The following is a 24,364-nucleotide window of genomic DNA, read 5'->3' as shown; positions in this document are numbered from 1 at the left end:
CAAAACAACCAGCTTGTTGGCAGGCCTCAAATATACAAGAACTGTAGTCACACACTGAATTTAGAGGAAATTTATAGGTTGAGTGCAAATCTGGCAGACTCCAAACTATTATGGACAAGTGTATGAAAGCTTTTCAAACTCCCTCCCTGTATCACACCCCCACCTTCATACACTTTAAAGAACAATTAAATGGAACATTTTGAATCCCACTAGTATGTCATCAGATTCTAAACAGCAACTTCAGTAAGCATTTGGGTTTAGTAACAGCTAGCCTCATCTCTGAACACAAACACAATGAATGTAAACGTATACCAAATGATTTGATTTATTTATTTTTTGCTTCCCCCAAACATTAATTATAGAAATGGCTTACAGGCAATTCCAACATTCTTGCTGTTTCTCAACACCTTTTTTCTTCTCCCCAGGTATCCATCCTGCTGAGAAGCTTACCCTGCATGCTGTCAGGATACTAATTTTTGTCATAGGTCCTCTTCTATTTACAGCTTGATTATGCTCTCTTCCTTCATTATAGTGAATGAGAGAATATATTGTTTTGGACTGGGTTAAGTGTAAGGTAGAACATCAAAAGTACAATCTCTGCAACAAACGTGTGTAATAGACAAATGACTAAGGATTAGATTGCTTAGAGTTCAGGTCATCTAACACAACAGCTGAAGCACTTTAAGAATAAAGGGGTTTTTGCCTGTTCACCATGAGTCACAACAAATCTCCAATTCCTTTCATATACAGTGGTACCTTGGGTTAAGTACTTAATTCGTTCCGGAGGTCTGTTCTTAACCTGAAACTGTTCTGAACCTGAAGCACTACTTTAGCTAATGGGGCCTCCCGCTGCCGCAGCGGCACAATTTCTGTTCTTATCCTGAAGCAAAGTTCTTAACCCGAGGTACTATTTCTGGGTTAGTGGAGTCTGTAACCTGAAGCGTATGTAACCCGAGGTACCACTGTAGTCTAAAATGGGAATTCTGCTGGTGTACACTAGAAGTGGTATTGGGATTGGGATTGAGAGCACATTTTATTATCGTATAAATAAGAGTAACTGAAGGAAGCCCTGTTTAGGGAAGTTTTTAATGTTTGAAGTTTTATTCTGTTTTCAATGTTCCGTTGAAAGCTGCCCAGAGTGGCGGGGGAAACCCAGCCAGATAGGCGGGGTAGAAATAATAAATTATTATCATTATCATTAGATTACTAGTTTGGAAGATATGAGATGCAACCGTTCTATCCAGGTTTGTTGGGCAAACACACAATGCTGGCAGGAAGCCTGGTGAAAATCCATTGTAAGTCTGCATTAAGCCTAAATTGGAGCTGAATTGAGTGCCCAGCAGCCACAACTGAGACACAAATCTTCTCAGCTAGTAGAATCACATAATGATCTCTCAATCCTTGACTCTTAAGTATTATTCCTTTCTCTAGAAGGGATGATCTACAAGCTACTTCCCAGCTCAGCTAAGATCTACTGGTTTTAGTTAACAGTACATTAACAGTTTGTCCCACTGTGACATTTATTGGTAGGATCACATTAGCCAATTAACTAAATGCCATTAATAGCTCTCTTCAGCTATTTGAGCTCATCACTTAATTAGAAGATTGGCATAAGCTTGAAGCGGAAATGTTAGCTGACAAACTCACTAGCAATGATTAAGTTTATAGCTGCTCCTATCAGTGAAGCACTATCACTGTTTTGCCTTATTTCAAAAGCTACTACTTCCACAGGATTTTATTTCATGTTCAGTTAAACTGCCAACAGAATACTTCACATAACTTTCAACTCACTCCATTTTTAAAAATTCTAGTGACGTACAACATAGTGTTTCAATTTTGGTTAGAATCATGTCACTGTAATTTCTTAAAACACCTCTGTCACTGGAAGATCAGTACAGGAACTCTGCATGCCTGCAACCATGCTAGCCACCTGCAGTTGCAAAAAGACTGCATACTGAATGTATAATGAGAGGATAACATTCTCTGGGCTCCTCAAATATCAGGCTGCTTCTCTCACACTCAACTACAAACAGCTGGAGGTTCAATTCTCAAATCATTCCCATCCCACCCCCATTCACCTTGGCACGGTAATTTAAAAGGCAAAATTTGCCATTCTTAGGTCAATGGGCTACAGTAAAAGACTTGCTGTAGCACAGAATTATCACTAAAACAAGGGCAGCTGAAGACCTACCATAAAGGAGAAGTATCCACTCCTGCAGGGCAAAATTTCACGAACATCAGTCACTTGGGCAGATCCACACCATACATTTAAAGTGCATTCAACACACAGTTAAAGTACATCAATTCCCAGTACCTGGGAGAATGCTGCTCAATGAAGATCTTAAGGCCCAGGCTAGTATATATGGGAGGAGAATACGCTTCAGGTATCCTGTTCCAAAGCCATTTAGGGCTTTAAAAGATAACTATTAGCACTCTGTATTGGGCCCAGAACCAAACTGAAAGCTGTGACCATCAAACTGTGCATTATTTCCGTTACATTCTCTCATTTTTTACTACAAACTTTACTGAAAACTTTACTTTAAAACAATTTCCAAGGATAAAGTGTCTTCCAGGACAAACACATATCCACATCCACATGGAAAAACAGACTTGGAAAATACCTTAATGCTCGAGATCAGTGGTTCCTAATTGGTGATCCATGAACTCCAGGGGGTCTGTGTAACCCACTCAGGGGGTCCGTGGCACCATTCATATAACAAAAACTACACTAGAACTCTTGTAGACAGCTTCATTCCAATTATTATTACAATGGACAGAAAAGTCTGAAAAGTGGGTTGCAGAAACTGGAAAAAATAGCTGAGGGCAAAAATAATGATCACAGGTAACATTTTGTGAGACAGGACACTTCTTTTGCATTAAAAATGTTTTCCTCCTCAACATGTCATGGGATTTTGCATACAATTGACTACCCAGATTATGTGAGATATGGTATTTTGATATGAAATATATCCTTTAAAGACCATATTCTGCACTGCTATGATAAAAAAAATTCTGTAACATGTTTTGATAATCCATCTGCCATATGAACCAGTGGAAAACACCCAACACTTCAATAGGTAGGTGCAACAATTTTTTTGTAGCTGAACCTAAAATATATATTAAAAAATCACTGTACAGTTGTACAGTCTTGAACAAGAGGAAAAGTGTTATTATTAGGTACAGAATGAACATCAGTTTAGACAGTCAAGCCAAGATTTATCTTCCCAGACTTGGCAGATATGATAACCTCACTGGCAGGCTAGCAGAAGGGGATAAATTTCAAAGAGGGTATGCTTAGGTTTTCAGCATACACAATTTACTCTCTGAGCCTTGTTTTTCTGAAGGGATTGCAGAGTTTAATAAGGTTTAAACAATAAAAAGCAGTAGTTATTATAATTAGTGCCAGAAACTTTAATTAATCCATCTCAGAAGGCCATACCACTTTATACTCACATTTGTGCATCGTTACTGCCTCGTAATGTGATGACAAGAACTACTGGTACATTAAGGAAATGAGAGAAATCGGGATAAAACTTTCTTAGCAGGGAAATGTTGGGGCATGGTTTAATTACTTGCTGTTGCTCAAGTCAGGTTAATTTGACTGCTTTGAAAGAGGGGTAAGAAAAAAATTAGTTTTTTTCATTAATTAAATGCTTTCAAAGAACAATCAAATAAAATTTGTTTGGTCAAATTTTAATGGCTGGTTGTAGTTTGGGTTTTTTGTATTTGATCTTTATTAATGACTGGTTTTAAGCACGGGAAGGTCAATTTTAATTTCTATATTTTACATATGATCTGAATGTTATATTTTTCTTAAACTAGAACAAAGTGCTAAATGCTGATGCCCATCAAGGAATATGACAGAGGTCACTCATTATGTCACCATTAAATCTTCAGCACCTCTCAAGATCTGAGATACAGAAACAATGGTACCAAGCACACAGTACCCCCTTTTAACTGGAGGATAAGTACAGGAACAGCCTGTGCTTGATTCTGAACATTAATCAGTTTTTTACATAAACAGCAGAAAAAATAACTTGCATAAATACATGAATATCATTTACCATGTTGCCTAGTCATTTTGCTGAAAGAGACAGCTTTGAAATTTGAGTCCTAGGCCTCTTCAGCACTGAAGGAGACTGCTGATATTACTACTTCTTAAAAATCATATTTTGCTCTATTGAGCAGTTTACAACATTGGTGGTTTATATAATGAAAGGGGAGTAAAATCAAGTTTTTTGAAAATGCACTTCAGAAGGACCATGGAATGCTCTTATGTGTGCCTTCAAGAGCTCTAGTGTTACTTTTTAAAGCCTCACCGCATGATTTCTGCCACTTCAGAGAGTACTACAAAAGAACTGCATGCAAGTTGGATAATATATTTTCCCTATTAAAAAAAGGTATGGCCCAAATAACTGGGAAATATTGGATTATTCTGTGGCAGGGAAATACAGATTATTCTGTCACCACAGAAGCTATCATCGGAGAATGCACTGACAGTATGATGAGGTGTTTTTTGTTTTTGTCCACAGAATTTAGTGGCATCTATTTAATCCTCTAAGCAGCCTAATAAAAAAACACAATTATTCTAGGACTCTAGTCAAAAGATTAGGGAAAAAATCCAACAATATCATGTGTAAGCTCAGATTTGACTTCTGCCAATATTAAGCATTAATTACTCTGCCCTGTCAAAGCAGTACTTAGCAATCGGTTAGTGATGAAATCATTTGAATGGGGAGAATGGACATACTCCTTTAATCAAAGTAGTAAATGTTTTAAAGTTAGTAAAATATTCACAAAGCAGAATTTTGAATGCCTCATCTTTTCTGCAAATAGAACTGCAGCTGATAAGGTATCTCACAGAAAGTATAAACAAATGTAAATTAAATTTACAAAACTTTCTTTAGGAAAGTAACTTTATCAATTTGAGTAGACTGGAATGATATTTAAAAATATCTAACAATATCACAAACACTTCAATTTTAAGTGGAGATGGGAAACAACCTCAGCTCCTTTTACAAGGCAGTCAGTTTGATTAATGAGAACTTTACATTGCCAAATTTCAAGACCCCCATCACTGACACAAATAAATGCCAATAGGTTACTCAATAGATGCTGGCAGTGGCAATTAAATGTAACAACAACACATCTTTGCATCAATGTTACTCTGTAAAACCCTTGATGGAAAAAGAATACATAGGAAGACGGCCAAAGAAATTCATGGTATGTAAGAGACATCTGGAATGGCAGAAGTTGATCCAAACAATTCAAGCTTCCAACTGAATTTGCATTGCAAGAAAAAAAAAATCTCTGTAGTTGCATAGTTTGTAAAAGCTAGTCAAAAGCTTTATCAGGCATAAAATGATATCCTATCATTGTGCATTCATTGCAGTAAACTAAAGCAGGGAACTGATAAATCCCTGAACTAAATCTGACCGAGGGGTACCATTCTGGCTCCCAAGTTGTCAACCTCTGACTTCCACGCTCAGCACTACTGAGGGGGAGCATATGCTTATTTGCACACTCATCTCCCTGCTTCTCACACAACTTCCTAGTCACGGCTGGCCCTGACATGAGACAGGCACTTCAGGTGGCAAATTCTGAGGGTGTGTGTGGAGTGTATGTGTGACCTGTCCTGCAATGCCTAAGATAGCATCCTTCACTGCACCTGAAGACAATCTGCTATCTCATAGCTGAGATTCAACTGCTGGTCTGGGCAGCTTTGGTACATGGGATGTTATTTTTACCTTAAGCAATGAAGTGTCTTGGGCCAGCCCTATTTCAGCTAAGGGGGAGGGAGGTTGAAGAAGGGGAGTACAGTGGTACCTCGGGTTACACACGCTTCAGGTTACATACGCTTCAGGTTACAGACTCCGCTAATCCAGAAATAGTGCTTCAGGTTAAGAACTTTGCTTCAGGATGAGAACAGAAATTGTGCTCCAGCAGCGCGGAAGCAGCAGGAGGCCCCATTAGCTAAAGTGGTGCTTCAGGTTAAGAACAGTTTCAGGTTAAGAACGGACCTCCGGAACGAATTAAGTACTTAACATGAGGTACCACTGTAATGGCTTAACATGCGTGCCACTTCTCTGACAACACCCTTCCTTCTCGGTCAGAGTGGCTCGCCAGCAAGACTACTTGCTAACTTTTAAAATAACATCTGTGGTGTGAATGTTTACAGAAATGTTTGCCACATGTGCGGAACTTCTCTGCATATACAGTGCTGCTGTTACTGCAGTTGTAGTGAATTTTCGTTCAGTTATTACACCTTACATAAAGTTCAGCAGTGTCACTGTGCAGTAAAAGAGCATCTGTGCAGCCTTGCTTCCTTGGGCTATGTCTTCGGAAATAACTGGTGCAAATTTGTGCTTCATTCTCGGTTATCCCTGTCCTGAAGGCTCTACTTCCATATTTTGTTGCTAAGTAACAAGCATATTATTAAGGAGAAACTTTAGCCCTATTCAGCATGATAATGCAAGTGCTAAATATGCTCTGTAAGCAGGTTACATGCATACTGGCCCCCACCCACACTGTCCCCTACATGCCAGGCATAGTCAGAAGCCTCTGAGCAATACTGCAAGGTTCCTAGTATTGTAGAGACTTTTAACTGCATTCCGAGGAATATGGTTAGAAGCCCACTTCAGATTTTTCTGCTGAACACATGACAGTCAGAAGTGGTGTTGGGGTATCTAGTAACCACAACATGTTGGGATTGGTGCATACACACTTAGCTCCCTATACAAATTTAGCCCTCATGTGATCAAGCAGAACAGAGTTACGATAGTAGAAACAATACTGCCATGGAGCTTGTCACTTGAAATAGCAAACTAGGATACTTACGAATTGATCAACTTGTGGAAAAGAAGTGTTTTAGCTTTGTTAAATGTTTAACTGCTGATTTAATTAATTTCACTTTTTAAAAAAAGCTTGCATTTACTGACCATTTGAATGTGTATCTTACATTCTTTGTAAACCACTTGGAGGTTCTAATTACAGATAAGCAGCATATGAATCTTATGAAATAAAAATAAAACAGTAGAAGGTAATGACCCCCTTTCTTTGTTGTGGGAGTTCAACAGCAATCATTCTGAATTAGGCTGAAATTCTAAATATTCTACTGAAATGTGTTTTGCTTTAGTCTATGACCATGGACATAGTCACAATATGTCTTGCTGAGATGCATCGTAGGTACAGATCTAGGCATCCCATAAACAGCCTCAGAATACTTTGTTTACAGAAAATCAGAATGCACATATTTTCATAACATTGAACCTCTTCTCACATCCACATATAGTACAAGTCCAAACATATTTTATTCACCCAAAGCCTTACCTTAGACTTCAGTAAAATTAGGCCTTCCCTCCCATTTGTGCCTCATTAGAAGAGATCATGTTTCTTATGCCACTGCTCCAGGAAAGGAGCCAAGCATCCTCACACAAATCTTGATGTATGCAGTAGGGAATGTATAATTGCCTTCTACATACTGGGGTTAGAAAATTTAAAATTACTGAATACTGTTAAAATATTTGGAACTTAATCCTTTATTTCACTTGATCAATATACCAGGACCAAAGGTCTTTAGGCTTCTTATTGTTCTTCTTAAAAAATAGATACTATCATACTAACTCTTAAGACAGTAAAACATTTCCATTTTTCATGGATGCCCTTTCAACAGCTCTGGGCAGGAATTACTTTAGCCTGCAGCTATTGGTTGGAAGGAAAGCTGACCTCAAGAGTATTGAAGTGGATCTTGCAGCTCCCCAAGCTCTGACCAATTCCATGCAGAGATAATATAATCACTGTCTTGCTTCAGAGCAGAAGGTTGGACTGGATTGATAAGATCTCTTCCAACCCCAAATCGTATTATTTCTAAAATATTCATTAACAAAGAGAGACAATTAAGTTAACTACGGTAACTGTTAATCAATCTTTGTTAATCAATCATATAGCTCACTTTAAAAAAAGATATAAACCCACTATCTATTAATTAAAACACTTCAGCAATAACCTCATGTGTTCAAAGAGAAGAGCGCATCAAAATTAGACACACAGCTGGAGTTACATGAAGTTCAACTTTAGTGTTTCCACACACTGTCACATTTTGGTATACCTTTCCTGCTCCTTCAACAATGCATTAGTGGTTCTACTGCTAGGGTGGCTGTCTGCGTTCACTCTGTAGCTTGAAGGTGCTTTGTTGTCAGAGGGAAACAGACTTGCTTTCAGATACAGTCATACCTCTAGTTGTGTTAGGTTCAGGTTGCGGATTTTCGGGTTACGAATGCGGCAAACCCGGAAGTGTATACTTCTGGGTTTTGCCGCACGAGCAGAAGCGCTCTGCACGCTTTGCGCATGCGCAAAAGCACTCTATTGCATCATGCAGAAGTGGCGCTTTACTTATGGACTTTTCGGGGTGCGAACGGCACCCCGGAACAGATCGCGTCCATAAGCAGAGGTACCACTGTACTATACCTGAGTTGATTGCATTACACATCAAATACATTTGATGGTGCTGCAAAGTTTCCCTACTTCTATTGGGCTTTTTACAGTCTAGAAAATTTTCCATTTAGAGCACACTGGGGGCAACAGACCAACATAGTAAAGGTTTAATATTTGGAATGTACTGAACAATGAAGTAGAAGAATTACAGTCAATTTTAAATTCAGGTATGTAGTCGTGTTGGTCTGACATAGTCAAAATAAATAAAAAAATAAGAAAATTGTCCAGTAGCACCTTAGAGACCAACTGAGTTTGTTCTGGGTATACAGAAATAAAGCCAAGGTGCAGAAATCATGTGTGAAAAACTAAGTACACCCTTACCGCTTCCATAGGAATCAAGAGGCTAAGTAGCAGACAGGGGCTGTTAATCAAATGCCCTTGGTTAAGTGATCATCACCAAGTGTGCCCACCTCTACAAAAGCCTAAGTTTTTTCAGATTGCTGGTCTGGAGCATTCAGGTGTGCTTTAACACAATGCCAAGGGGGAAAGATGACACAATGCTCTTAGAGAAGCAGGTGCTGCTGCCCATGAAATTGGGAAAGATTCTAAGGCCATCTCCAACCAATTTTAAGTCCATCATTCTACAGTGAGAAAGATTATTCAAAAGTGGGAAACATTCAAGACAGTTGGCAATCTTCTCAGGAGTGGACGTCCCCAGCAAATTCACCCCAAAGCCAGACCAAGCGACGCTCACAGAAACTGCAAAAAACCCAAGAGTTCCACCTCAGGACCTACAGGCCTCAGTTAGCTTGTTAAATGTTAAAGTTCAAAGCAGTATAATTATCAAAAGACTGAGCAAGTATGGTTTGGAATGTTTGCCAAAGAACATGGCAGCATGGCTTTGGTTTGCAAAGTTGCATCTGAACAAACCGCAAGATTTCCAGAACAATGTCCTTTGGACAGATGAGACCAAAGTGGAGATGTTTGGCCATAATTCACAGTGCCACGTTTAGCAAAAATCAATCACAGCATATAAGCACAAGCACCTCATACCAACTGTCAAGCATGGTGGTGGAAGGGTGATAATTTGGGCTTGTTTTATAGCCACAGGACCTGGGAACCTGGCAGTCACTGAGTCGACCATGAACTCCTCTGTATACCAAAGTATTCTACAGCCAAATGTGTGGTCATCTGCCCAACAGCTGAAGCTTGGCTGAAACTGGGTCATGTAACAGGACAAGGATCCTAAGCATGCCAGTAAATCTACAACAGAATGGCTGAAAAAGAACATAACCAAGGTGTCGCAATGGCCTAGTCAAAATCCAGACCTCAACCCAGCTGAAATGCTGTGTATAAGAGAGTTAAGAGAGCTGTGTATAAACAAATGTCAGCAAACCTCAATGCACTGAAGGCTATCTAAGTGTTACTAAAGGTAGATCCAAGAGGTAATGAAAAGTGTACTAGGGCATATTAAGATACAGTGGTACCTTGTGATATGGACGGGATCTGTTCCAGAGCCCCGCCCGTAACGTGAAATGCCCGCAACTCGTAGCACTGCGTAGGCACGATTTGGCACTTCTGTGCATGCGCGAAGTGCGATTTAGCACTTCTGCACATGTGCGAGCGGCAAAAGCCGGAAGTAACCCATTCTGGTACTTCTGGGTTGCTGTGGGACGTAACGTGAAAAGACGCAACATGAAGCGGACACAACACGAGGTATGACTGTACTGTGGCACAGTTCCATGTTACCTAAGATGCCAATGTTTTAACCTCTGGCAAGACTACCTCTCAATGAAAGGAAGTCCATTTTTTAAAAAAACTGTCATCTTATGTTTTCCTCATGTATATTTGATAAACTACTTTCCATTCTACATTTTAAGCTACAGGAAATCCATAATGTAGAAAGAAATCCAATAATTTGAGAACAAGGTAGACCAGAAAATATCAATGAGAATCATCTCATTGCCTAGACAGGCCATTTCCTGGTTCACGTTAAGAAGCCACTTTTAAATTTCTCCCAGGGCAGCTCATAGAAATCAATGTGGGGGGGGGGAGCAACATGATTGTTTTGGCCAACAAAATGTCTATGCTAAACAAATGGTAACCACACAAGGGAGGAATAAGAATGGGTCTTATTTTGTGTAAACAAATGGATGTTGTGTCTTTTAAGTTTTTTTTAGTAATAAAACAATAATCCTGGCAATGCAAATGCAAATCATGTTGCAGATTGTGTTTTGAGTGCAGAAGTTATAATATGTTCAAAATGGTACATTCTTTACATGGTTTCCTGCATTTTTCTTCTTGCTATATCACCAAATGAAGACATTACTTTGTCACAGTTTCAAAATATGTTTCAAAAAATTTCATTTGCTGATCTACAAATAATTTTCTTGTGTTGTTGCATTCATTTTTGTTTAACAGGCAATTTGTAACCTCTGCAAAATCTCTATTGTGCATCCAACTACACCCCTAAAAGGCCATGTTCAGGTTAATGCAATTAACAAGAATACTAGTCAGGGGTTTTTTTGGTCATATTACAGCAAATCACAGATGCTTTGAAGTATGTTGAATTAACTCTAAGAGACCTCACAACACCATTTCAGCAAAAATGACTGAGTCAGAAAGTTTAACTGTCACAGTGAGGAAAGTGTTTTGCTATTTTAATATTTTTAATGTGTAATTCTGCAGGGCATACCTCAGTATTCAGGCGGTTACTTGCACATTAGATAAGGTAAAGGTACCCCTGCCCGTTCGGGCCAGTCTTGCCAGACTCTAGGGTTGTGCGCTCATCTCACTCTATAGGCCGGGAGCCAGCGCTGTCCGCAGACACTTCCGGGTAACGTGGCCAGCGTGACAAGCTGCATCTGGTGAGCCAGCGCAGCACACGGAACGCCGTTTACTTTCCCGCTGGTAAGCGGTCCCTATTTATCTACTTGCACCCGGAGGTGCTTTCAAACTGCTAGGTTGGCAGGCGCTGGGACCGAACAACGGGAGCGCACCCCGCCGCGGGGATTCGAACTGCCAACCATGCGATCGGCAAGTCCTAGGCGCTGAGGTTTTACCCACAGCGCCACCCGCGTCCCCACACTAGATAGTTGCCTATAAATGCCATGTCGTTACTGTGACCATATGGAGAGCTGTCTGCCTACAGAATCCAGCAAGGTAAAATTTAGCACATCTCAAAAACCAGTCAGAAATGTCAGGTTGCAGATATAATGTATGTTCCGTATGGCTGGGATGTTATTGACAGCTAGCAGCTCATGTTGCAAATTTAGGTGGTTACCACAACCACAAAGCGCTACTGAATCCAGTAGCAGAAGTAAAGAAATAAACGCACACATGATCCCAAAAGGAATAACTAATAATGTTGCCACCTTCAGAATTTCCTGTATTGCAGGAGACTGAATAGCTATCCTACTAAATTATTTAGAATACTGAGGGATCCCTGTTCTTTAGGTATATATTCTGCCTTACCTGTAAAAATTTAGAAACAAAAAATTATAAGCAAAGCCAAGGAAGCTGACAGAAACATAAAATGCAAGATGCAGCTTTCACATTCATAGCCCACGTTCATTGTTGTAAGAAAGATATACTCAAGCCTGTATAGATCACCAACCTTTATCAGAAGAAATGAGGAAAATGCATTCAAACTGAAACTCTAAAAGAGTCAAATACAATTGCGGGTGGGGAGGGGAGATTAAAATCCAGAGGTGTTCAGTTGTGCAAACATACTCACTGTAGTTACTGACATTTTAAAGCAGATAACTAGACATTCTCAGCAGACTGGTGGTTCTGCCCGGCAGCAGAATAACTGATTTCAAGAAAATGGGGCAAAGAAGACTGTGGTGGGAATCCATACAGGAAAAGTAAGTTCCAAAGGCAGTGCAATTCACTCCATTCTAGCTATCTCAGGGTACATGCTAGAAAATTGGAGAGAGACCACCACATTCCTTGATGACTCCACCAAGTTCATGACAATATAGTGAAATAATAAAACACCGTGCTTTTTGCATAATACTACCATGGAAGTACAAGTTGCTTAACTCAGAATAGACCCATTAAATTAATGTGCATGGTCTACTCTGAGTAAACCTAGGTTGAGTAAACCACCCCAAACTGTATAACGTTCAAAGTTAAAACATGCATTTTTTAATGTTGGCAACTTTAAAGTTTTGGAATTTACAACAAACGGTAGTAATCATAGGAAGAGACAACGTGTAATTATTTTACTGTTCCACCACCTAAAATAAAATAAAATGCTTGTTCACAATTCATAATTAACTGCAGAGAATCCTCAATTTCTCTATGGTGGTCACATGCTACATTTATAGTAATTTATGGTTGAAATTAATTTACAGAACAAGTCTGTGGTTATAACAGAGTGAACTAAAACCATTAGCTCCTGTAAATTATGAATAATGTGAATGTTAGCTACCACTCAAAAAGCACCAAGAAGTATGTAAGCATCAGTTAAAAGTTAACATTTAAACCTTATTCTAACATTCTTGCTTGCTTCATGCGATGAATTACTGAAAAACCTTTCACTTAAAAAGTGGGTTAAATATGAAGGCTGCTGGTACCTAAAGCTGAACTTTATAGAATGACAAACCTTTTTAATCTTACAAATTGTGCACCTGCAACCTTACTAATCAAACCAAGTGGAGTCATAATCTAGACTTTGGAAAATGTTGGTCTCGACTGTTCATAGTTTTGTACTGTACCAGTAAGATGCAAAATGGTTAGCATCAAGCTGGAAACTCATGACCTCCATATAAGACACACTACATTCAAAACACTGAGCTCTAAGAAAGAAGATGAAATCTTAACTGTCGATAACTTATGTCTATTAAATCAAAATATTTTCACCTCACTCCTTAGAAAACATTTCCAAACTATCCACCCATTGTTTCAAAGGACTTACTTCTGCTTATTCAACAGCACAATATTTCTTCACTGCAAATACATACACAGCTCTTGAAATGTTTTACTTTTCTGTAAGAGGTCCACAACTACCTATTTTGCTAGAACAGTTACACTGATCTTGGGTCAGCAACACTTTCAGTTTATTTCTAAGAAACAACAGTGATTCCGTAACAGTCTTGGGCTACAAACAAATGCACAGCACCACCAACACAATGTGGTTTCATTCTGTATATTTTTGTGTTTGCTTTTGTTTGAATATTACCGTATATAAACGACCCCGTGCATAAGACGACACCTATTTTTGGGAGCCCTCAACAATTGCTGAGCTTCTTTTGTAAGTTTGCTGAGATGTTGAGCAGCTTTTTGAGCATCCCCCACTCTGGCTGAGACAACTGGTGCCGTAATACACCGCATACTGGCACTCACCAAATACTCTTCCTAAGGCGGGAAGAGTAAGCAGCCTCCTCTCCGACATTTTCCTGCTACCACCACAGCACCAGCCCTCGCTTACTTAGCATATTAACCCGTGTATAAGATGACCTTCAATTTATCACAAAAAAATCAGAAAAAGGTTGTCTTATACATGTAAAAATACGGTATTTTATTGAGTTTCAGAACAAACAAACTAATGTACACCAACCAATGGGACTGAGGCCCGTTGAACACAGTGTGTTCTACTTCTGAGTAAGCATGCATAGGATTGCTCTGTCAATGCTACTACCCCCCCTACAAATGAATGATCTTTAGGGTAGCTTATGGTTGTAATAATACCCCACCCCCAAACCTGCACAACTGAGTAGCCCATGGTCCCCCAGTCAACGTATATGGCCAGAACATACGTTCCTTCAGTTCTGTGGTCTCATAACAACTTGCCGCTGAAGTACTGTAGGGTTTTCTTTTTGGCAGGGAGGTCGGAATAAAGCTCCCTGAAGCAGCTCTTTTTCTGGCCAAGGTATGGGGCCACTTTAATCTCCCCTTTGCCATGTTGTTCCTGGGAAGGACCTCCTAATGGGCCCTGGCTGATGGCAGATGGCTTCCCAGTTCTGAGGCAAGAATATCGCTATTAGACATATGGAAGGCCGACTTACACTAAGCCAGACCATTGGTCTACACTGGTTTTCCCAGGGTTTCAGAAAAGAAAATACTTCAAGCCCTACCTGGAGATGCTCTCCTACTGAGCTACAGTCTTTCATAGATATTACAAACACACACAGACATCCTCTAACGGTCCAGTTCAAGAACAGAACAGTTTTAAGCAATGGCACTGCTTTTATAATCACTTTAAAACTTTAGATCACAATGACAGCATTATATCTGCATAACAGTGAATGGAAATCCCCACCAGAGCTTTTTTAAAGCCCATTTGCTTCTCTTGTTCTAAAGAGAAAATGAAGACAGAATCTACAGGAGTTGCTGGAAACCTCACTGGGGTAGAGTCCGCCAACTACAGAGAAATAGTACTTTTTAACCAGTTAAGTTTCCTTGCAATAGTATAAATGCATGGCCTACATTTACCGAAATAATGAATAATAGTTCATGAAAAGAGCAGTTTGAGAGAATGAGCAGAAACCATGTTATCGGACAATTAGCACCCAGTAGTTAAAATAACACTGGCATGTAATGTTAAACTGTGGAAAGTTTCTATTACAATAAATAATGCACAACTGCTGTTCTGATACATACATGTAGAAGGCCATTCAAAAGATGGGTAATGCTAATTGTAAATGGAAACTTAGGAGAAATGAAGTTATTTAGACACTATCCAGTTGCAACATATTTTGTTAAGGATTTCTAGTGCAACTGAGCTGCATCCAGTCAGGCAATGGGGCAGTGATCACCAACTCTTCTCCACTTAGATTAGCACACTGCTCATTCATGCATACATCTTATTAAACCCCTTGCTACACAACCACACCATCACTAAGGGCACAGTCCACTCCCACAGCCTTAGAATGCAACTTTAGAGGCCTTGGGAATATGATTGACTTCCATTACTCCATGTATAATCTTGCTCATTACAATTCCCGAAGCTAAAGTCAAGTTGAGAGAGTTTGCCTGCACAGTTCCAAATTGCTTTAGCTCTATTTATACATGAGTACATCTTAATAAAATCTCAAAAGAATTTCAAAGAGTGGCTGGGGCAACTCAGTCTGATGGGCAGCAAATAATAATAAGAATGCATTTCTGATATTTATAGTGCATTTCTAACAATGTGTTGATACTGCACTGATTTCCCACTCCCCACTCCCTCATGCTCTTGCTAGTCCACTCTAGAAAAGGAACTTAATCCAGGCTTAGCTTTGCTTGTCACGTTTGTAGGACTAGTCCTCCCCCCCCTAACAAAATGGTAAAAAAAAAGTATACATTTTGTATCTCTTCCACATTGGCGGCGGGGGGAAGATTAGTTCATCATATCCAGTTTCAGCATTTCCCTCAATCCATTATTTCAAGGGTGGGCCTCTACCTTAACTATGAAATGGCCCAAGAAACCTACTGGGAATAGGGGAGGGGCAACTACTATGATAAATGAAAGAGAATGGGGCATCAGAATACAGCACAGTGGAGGCAGAGTTCTTCACAAGAATTGCTGCTGTGGCAATCCCCCTTTCTATTCACCCCAGTTTCTGCAGGAGGGAGCACGAACCCCCCATCAAAACCCCAAATTCTTATTAGCAGAGGTCCAGAAGCTCCTCACAAATGTATTAGAAAAACTAATACATGAGACTTTCATTAAACAAATAGTTTGGCTTCTTTCTTCGATAGGAAGAACAACCGCAAGCAATGAGCTAAAACTGGTCATGTCAAAAATTCAGAACTCACAAGCATTCTAATGCCACCCTCGAAACAGTAGAATTGGCATTATAGAAGTTTAACACATTGACACACACACAACTGTTATTTATATACCACACAGAGCAAGGTTAGAAACAAGACTGATTTCACTCTTCTTTTTTAGCAGGAGACAAAACCACCAAGGCTTCAAGTTTGTATGGAAGAGCAAGCAACCACACAATCAGTTTGGAAAAAAGTATTGGGGGTGGAATCATCACCCTAGGACTTATCTATCCTGATTTTCAGAAAATTGATAGACTTCCAATGACAGATAGCAGCAAGACAATCACAGATCTGATACAGAGAGAAGAGACAGAAAATGAAAGCAGTCTTTAAATGCAAACTTGGCTTTCCAATTCATCAGACATTTCAAACATGGCCAGTATTACTGAATAAGTAGCCTACTTCTACTCTGAATTAATGTAAGGATTTTCTTTTCAACAGTTTGCAAAAGTACAGTCCAAGGGCTATATTTGGCACTACAGTTAAGGCTTTACACGTAGTGGTTTTTTTATCATGTCACCAGTGTGTGCAATTATGTGATTCTTACTGGTAGCCGCTGGTCATCTTAGGATACTTCAGAAGACAGGATGGTAACAAATCAATGAAGCTGAACTGTTAGCGACCTTCATACCAGCAGCAGACAGCTGCAGACCACAGGTTTAAATCTGTAATGGCTTACAAGGCCCGTATTTCAAATATGGATCACTTCTCTTTGTTCTGTACAAGCAACAGAAGGCCTTGCTGAACTTTGAAAAAAGAAAACAAACACTCACAATTTCTAATGAGATATATCCTTAAAAGAGTGAGTTGAATAATAAAGAGTTTATCAACAAAAACTCCAACGGGAAAAATTAAGCTGCAAAGCCTGTAACTGCCCACTTCAGTAGAGAGAATATATTTAATCAATGTGGGACTAAACTGAACTGATTCTGAATTAGGCACACAAATGAAATAATCTAAACCACTGCAGCACAAGTTTAGTCCAAATGATGTTCAGTCAGGGTTGCCATTTGTCCAGGAAAACCTGAACATGTCCGTTTTTGGGGGGGCCAACATGCCCATCTGGGCAGGTTTTTACATTTTAAAGGAAATGTTCGGGTTTGGGAGATTTTTTGGGGGGTTGGGGGGCACGTGCATGCTCAGTACGGCGCTGTGCTGCAGAAGAGGAAGCGCCACAACAAAGCGAGGCCATTGCAGTGAACATCAGGTAGGAGCTGGGGTCCTGCCTCTGCTTGGGCTGGCAGTGGCTCAGGCTGCTCTGCATGCTGCAGCCACTGCTGGCCTGAGCAGGGGAAAGAGGCGTGCTAGTGTGGTAGCCCCCACGCCTCTTTTCCCAGCTCAGGCTAGCAGTGGCTTGGGCTCCCCTCTTTTTTGCTCTTCAATATATGGCAACCCTAGTTCAGTAAAGCTGAGAGAACTTCAAAATGTCATAGCAGTCAGTTTGATCTGATGCAGCCTAGTGATCTGATCGCATGTACCGTATTTTTCACTCCATAGGACACACTTTTCCCTCTTAAAAACTAAGATGAAAAGTCTGTGCATCCTATGGAGCGAATGCAGGGGGGAGGCAGGCAGGAAAAGCGCGGATCTTGCGGGCTTTCCGCCAGGAGGGAGAGGGGACCGCCGCTCCCCGACCTGTTCTGGGGGCTGGGGACGGGGGAAGCTCGGGCTTCCCCCACCCCCAGCCCCGCAAGCTCAGAGAGCGGAGACAATGTTTCGCGCAACCTTGCCGCCGCTCCCGGACCTGTTCTGGTGGCTTGGGATGGGAGACGCTCGGGCTTCCCCCGCCCCCAGCCCCGCAAGCTCCGGGAGTGGAGGCAAGGCTGCGGGCAACCTTGCCGCCGCTCCCGGACCTGTTCTGGTGGCTTGGGATGGGGGAAGCTCGGGCTACCCCTGCCCCCAGCTCCACAAGCTCTGGGAGCGGAGGCAAGGCTGCCTGAAACCCCCTGAGCACAGCGGCAGTCCGTGCTGCGCTCCGGGGGTTTCGGGCAGCTATTCGCAAGCCTTCGGAGAGCAGCAGGAGTTCTCGCTGCGATCAGAAGGCTTGTGGATAGCCGCCTGGAGAGCGGGAGGGGTCGGTGCACACCGATCCCTCTTGCTCTCCAGGCTTAGCTTTGCTGGAGAGGCTCTGCACAGTTTTCCCTCTCTGTGCAGCGCCCCTTCAGCAAAGTGGGAGGAGAAATGGAAGGGGCTCCGTTTCTCCTGCCGCTTTGCTGAAGGGGCGCTGAGCAGAGAGGGGGAGAATCCCCCCCCCGTTCTCCTCCTCCTATGGTCTGGTGCTTCCTATGGTCCGGTGCATCCTATAGAGCGAAAAATACGGTATATATCAGCTTCATTAGGATGGGACGTAAATTTACATATTTTTGTGTTTTTATGTTGGAAACTACCCTGTAAGCCTCAGACGAGGAGTGATGTAGAAATTTAATAAATAATAATCTCAAACACAGACTGCTTGCTAACGAAACAGCTACCCAGCAGACTACCTTCAGTTGAGGCTCCTCCTCATGCAGACGAAGTTAGAAAACCCCTTGAAAACAAAAATGATTCCTAAGAAGCTACTCATAAATGAAAAAATAAATAAATAGCCACCAATACATTTTTTTTGGCCTCAATACCATATCTCATTTATATTGGGCAAATTATTTCCCCATAAAGCAGCTAAGCGGGGACCTGTGTCTTTACTATAGCCCCCCATCATCACTGAACACTGACCATAGTGGTTTAGGCTGATGCGAGAAGGGAGTCTGCCAACATCTGGAAGGCACAGGTCCCCCCCGCCCCATTATAGAAGTCTAATTGCACTGATGTCTATCACGGAAAACTGCAAAGAGAGTTCAAAATTATACCAAAGTGGTTGAAAAGATATATCCTGACATTTTATATCACATGCACATCCATGTACTTAACATATGCATTACAACATCCAGCAAATTTTAATGTCTTTCAAAGTCTACAGTATATTGCATATTTGATGGAAGTAATAAGAGAGAAAGGGATTATTACAGGAACTTCATTGATCAGTGGTGACTTATGAACAGTAATAACTTCTTATTACCTCTGGACTCTGTGTAATTTCACAAGCTATATCTGCTTCTGGTTTGAGATTTGCCTCTAAAATGTTTTCCTACTGCACAAGATCTCATCGTAATAATTTGCAGGAGCCTGTAAATTGATATTCTGTGACCTAGCACTGCAAGTGAAATTAGAGACAGGAGTGACCTAGTGGGCTAGCAAGCCTAGCCTCAAACTCAGTAAGGCTGTTCCAAAACTTGTGCTCTAGTGTTCTCAGCAACCCACTTGAAATTTCAAAACAGAGTTTCCCTTGAGAGACTTTTAGTCAGATTGTACACTTACCATAATCACATATTTAAGAAAGGTTTTACCTTTTGAGAACAAGAGAAAGGTGTACTTTGACATCTTGATTGGTAGATTACGGTACATTAATTTTTAATAGAATGGCTCAATCATATATTTTATTTTTAGGAAAGAAAACCTTACGTAGGTTATGCACATGCGTACACATAGACATTGCAGAAACTTTCATGCATTTAAGAATCATGCCTGGATGCCACATAATTGAAGTGGAATCATACTAGATCTCATTTTAGTGAAATAGCTTTAAACGTATTTATCCTTTGATCCTCAAGCTTGCACTCTAGTATATGATTTGAACAGATGGGCATCCTAGAAAATCCAGCTGTTGTAACACGGATATTAGGCTCTTTGCACCAAAATACAGCAATGTATAATGTGTATGTAAGATATTCACAAAACCTTAATAGGGAAATCTTGATAAGAAGCAGCCACAATTCCACTGAATCGTTTATCTTATAAATTTATATTAAGATATATCATACCCTGTGTTGGGAAAAAACCCTACTTTGATGATCAGAAGGATAACATAAAAAAGCCAGGAAGTTCATGGTTTACAGGTGTATCTTCTATGACCTTGCATTGCCTCATAATACTTAGCCAGTGTGGTCGTTTCTTAATAATGGGTGACATTACATAGGCATAGTGAATTATCTAGGTCCAGTTCATGGTTTCAGCTACATCGCAGCTTTCACTTTAAGCCTAGTTAATTTTACATTATCCCCCATTGTCCTTGGTTGTGGTAACTTATTAAGCAGGTCTTTTCAATTTTTACAAGTTGTTGAGGGTGTAGGTACCGAAATCCAATCTCCTCTAATGGGAATTCTATTGCTAAATGCCGTGCAACCCTGACAATTCAGAAATTTATCCCATACAAACATTACCCCTGAATGTCAATTGTAATATAAAGTAGGTTTGTGAACCGTAACACTCTGGCATTTAAAAATGCATCTAACAACACAAAGTCCCAAGATATTAACACAAATCCGTAAGCAAGAATATGCTATAGAGAGCAATACTGATATGGTGACTGAAATAACCATCTGTTAAAGGAGAATGGAAATTTGGTGTTGCCACACGATATGCCCTTTTAAATACATGTGCAGTTAAGAAAAATTGGTAGATAGTATTTAAAGTTATTTAAACTGGGGGAGATGTATCAACATTTAACTAGAAGAAAACTGGGTACAAAATCCTAAAGTGGCAGGTAAGTGATCTTCAGGTAACAGAGTAGGAGAACCATTTCAGAGAGAAAACTCCATCATCATCATCATTATCACCACCACCACCAGTTTGATCAACATATAAATCTTTGCAAAGCTGAATAACAGGCAGATATGAATTACACAAACCTACTACTTTTGAGTTCAGTCTACTTTAAGGAAGATGATTGTTTCCAGTAAGATTTCCATCCTTTGGCACAATATATGTTTATCTGCTAAGTATGTGGAAGGGAGGTTCAAGAAAAGCCATACTGACAAGAAGAAAGCCACTTTCTCATCATGTACATTTGAATAAGCAAAGTCAAGAGAAGGGAGGCGGTGGCCCACATAATTTATGAAGAGACTTCTATACCCCACCTTTAAACTTCTCAATACACACCACAAATGGCAGAATGTACCAAACAATATACTTTCAATAATAACAGTAACAACAACAACAACAACAACAACAACAACGAAGCTCAAAATAGTTAAAAGTATTCAGAAGAGAAAGAGGATTGTTAAGTTGCCTTTCTCAAGGCGTGGGTGCCTCAAGTGTGGGTGGCGGAGACTGGCAACTGGAGTACAGATGGGAAACAATTCTTTTCCATACCAGGGCAACGAGAGGGGAAAGGCGGGGGGGAGCTATCCCACCTTGTCCGCCTCGCCCCCTGCAGGTCAGGGCCCTGCCCCTCACGCCCAGCCCCTGCCCCCCCGGGCCCAGAAATACCTCTAGGCGAGCGCCTGGAGACCCTTTTTAGTTGAGGAAAGTTGAAAAGAAGACCCCCCCTTCCGCTGGGAAGGGGCGAAGGGGGAAGCGAGGCGCTCCCTCTTGGGGGGTGGGGGGAAGAGAGAGAGCGAGGAAGGCGAGGGATGTCGACAGAGAAGCCGCGGGAGGGCGTGTGGGCCCCTCCCGGCTTCTCTCCCCATTGTGGAGGAGCAGCAGCTGCCGCCTCTGCGCGCTCCCCTTCCCCGCCTCGGCCGAGCGAAGCCCCAGCCCCTTGGCGGCGCCGCCGCCTCTCACCTCCGGTGCCGTCCGAGTTCTCGTTGAGGCTGCCCGAGGAGTCGTGGTGGGAGCCCACACACCCGCCCATGGGGCCCGGCCGCCCCGGCCCGGAGACCCGCCTCCTCCTCCTCCTCGCCCGAGCTCCTTCGTCCCCGTCGCTCTCGCCGCCGGTCGGGCAGGCGCGCTGGCTCCGGAGCCGCCGCCCCCTTCCTCCTCCTTGTTGCGCTCGCCCCGGCCCCGCCTCAGCGCCCGCCTCCCGCGCTCAGGCGCCCGCCCCGGCGCTGGCGAGCGGGGATCCCACCGCCGCCGCCGCGGCCTCTGTCAAGGCAGCAGGCCCGCCACAATAGCGGCAGCGCCCGGGCCGGAGAAGGAGCTCTGGCGGCGAGGAGGGGGCGGCGGCAGCAGCAGCAAAGGCAGTCCTGGGGTCTGTCGTGGGGCTGCCCGGCCATGCCGCCGCCTCCGCCTCTCGGGGAGGAGCTCCTCTTTCTTTTCAGCGCCGAGGGAAATACGAGCCTTTCCACTTCCCGGAGCGCAGAGCCTGGTGGTGGCTTAGCACCCGAGCACAGACTGCCTCGTGGAAGGCGGAGACCCGCAGGAGCCTCACTTTTCCTCCCCAGCCGGGCTTCACAATTGCTTGGCTCCTTTACTGACATGGAAAAAAGTCCCAAGAGTGCCGAGGTGGCATTATTAAGGGGCTGAATTGTCAAGCCCTCCGCCCTCTTCCCAAGCAACCACTGGGGAAGGCCTTGGACTTGCCCTCTGCACAGTCACATCATTGCCTCAACTTGCCAACCTCCCTGGAAAGAGGAATGGTCTCTGGAAGAAGACCCTGGCTCCACAACCTGGGAAGATAACTGGCTTTTATCCCCTCCATCTATCTCTGCTCCTCCTCCTCCCCACAATCTGGATTTAATCTTTGCTGTCAGCATCAGAGCCCTTATGCCCCCATCATCATGCATTAGCTGCTACTCTCTCTTCCTCCTGCCCACATCCGGTGGTTGGAAAGGAGAGTGTTTCTGAGCACAACTGGAGTGCCTTTCTCTCACCAGTGTGTAGTCCTCATACATGTAGACTAGATGCTTTGATCTGAGCCTCACTTCCATGATTTCAGTTAAGTGGTGTGTCCCGTGCTTTTTTCTGGGGGGACACAGGTATGCATACCCCTAAACATTTTGTGAATCTAAGTTTGGCCTCATTGAGGGGCAGTATTTCAATGTGAGTAGGAAAATGAGAGTACTGTACCCCTAAACATTTTTTAAAGAAAAAAAGCACTGGTTGTGTCTAGCAATATGCTAGAATGACACGGGGCATGCACTGGATTAATTCATCAATTAGGATTTTCCTCAAAATGTATTAGTGGAGTTTTCTTGGTTTCCTCCCTAATAAATGCACTAAAACATTTATTTGTGTTGGTGGTGGTGATTATTTAAAAAAAAATACTGTTATATTTTCCTTATGTGACACTGGAACAGTATTAAAAAGGCAAGCATACAAGAGAGATCACCATGAACCCCTAGAGAAGTGCACATGATTGTAAACAACTGTAGCCATATGTGACAACAGCAATACCCAATTTGCAGATTTTTATTTCACACTCCCACATGGCAAGGTTTTTTCTTAAAATAGTACTATTTGCAGCACGTTGATTCCCAAGGGGGTTCCCTGGAGACTGTAGATATGTATTGTAAAAGGTGTGTTGGCATGTCCTGAACAGCAACTGTCATCAAACCCATACTGATATTAAAGTGAATGCCCGTGAGTGAACTATGGTATTGGTGTTGATGTGCTCTTCTTTGTAGATATGAATCCAACACTTAAGTACAGTGGTACCTTGGTTCTCGAATGGCTTAGTCGTTGAATAAATTGGCTCCCAAACACCGCAAACCTAGAAGGAAGTGTTCTGGTTTGTGAACGTTTTTTGGAAGCTGAACGTCCAAACGCAGCTTCTGCTTGAGTACAGGAAGCTCCTGCAGCCAATCAGAAGCCGTGCCTTGGTTTTGAATGGTTTTGGGAGTTGAACAGATTAAGTTTGAGAACCAAGGTACTGCCGTACTGAAACCTGGACCTTTTGATATACTTTCCTCCTAAGTTTTCACCTTTTCCTGCAATTAGTTGCATATCATTCTGGGACTGAGTGCAAAGAGAAAGAGGAATGGTTTTTGAAAAGACACAATATACTTGATTAGATCTGAGCAGATGGCACACCATCGTAGACCAACAGCCCTGAAACAACAGCCCCTGAGTTTTGATTGTGTAAGCAAGTGTTAAGCAACACACAAACCACATTGTGGGCACATTATTTTGTTAGCGGACCTTGCCTACAGATCCTCAGGCATATCCATGGTCCTTCAAATGATTGCAGCAATATTTGTGTTTTAGTACTCAAGTCAAGAAATTGCTTTCCTGACATTTGGAGAAGCATTCCTCAGGTGATCTGGCCGCATCCAGAAGTATTCCATGCTGAAAAAAGAAAGTTTTCATATGCATGCCACTAAAGTGACAAATAAGGTGGATAAATGAGGATATCCTTGGCCATAAAATCAAGCGTTCTATTAGTTCCTGTCATTTGAAAATCTCTGAACATCAGCTTTTA

General features: G+C 41.9%; 1 protein-coding gene across 1 annotated transcript in view; it reads right to left on the bottom strand.

The window, feature by feature from the left end:
• The window catches only part of UBTD2 (ubiquitin domain containing 2), a 40,984-nt gene extending 18,962 nt beyond the window's left edge, over positions 1 to 22,022 (bottom strand). The window contains exon 1 of the mRNA XM_053376608.1: positions 21,790 to 22,022. Within this exon, the coding sequence (XP_053232583.1) occupies positions 21,790 to 21,859 (70 nt within the window). The 5' untranslated portion in view covers positions 21,860 to 22,022. The remainder of the gene's footprint in view (positions 1 to 21,789) is intronic.
• Positions 22,023 to 24,364: the final 2,342 nt, after the last annotated feature.

The sequence above is a fragment of the Podarcis raffonei genome, chromosome 2 (assembly GCF_027172205.1).
Source record: "Podarcis raffonei isolate rPodRaf1 chromosome 2, rPodRaf1.pri, whole genome shotgun sequence".
In the NCBI taxonomy this organism is placed as follows: Eukaryota; Metazoa; Chordata; class Lepidosauria; order Squamata; family Lacertidae; genus Podarcis; species Podarcis raffonei.
This window is presented reverse-complemented; position numbering and strand designations above follow the sequence as displayed.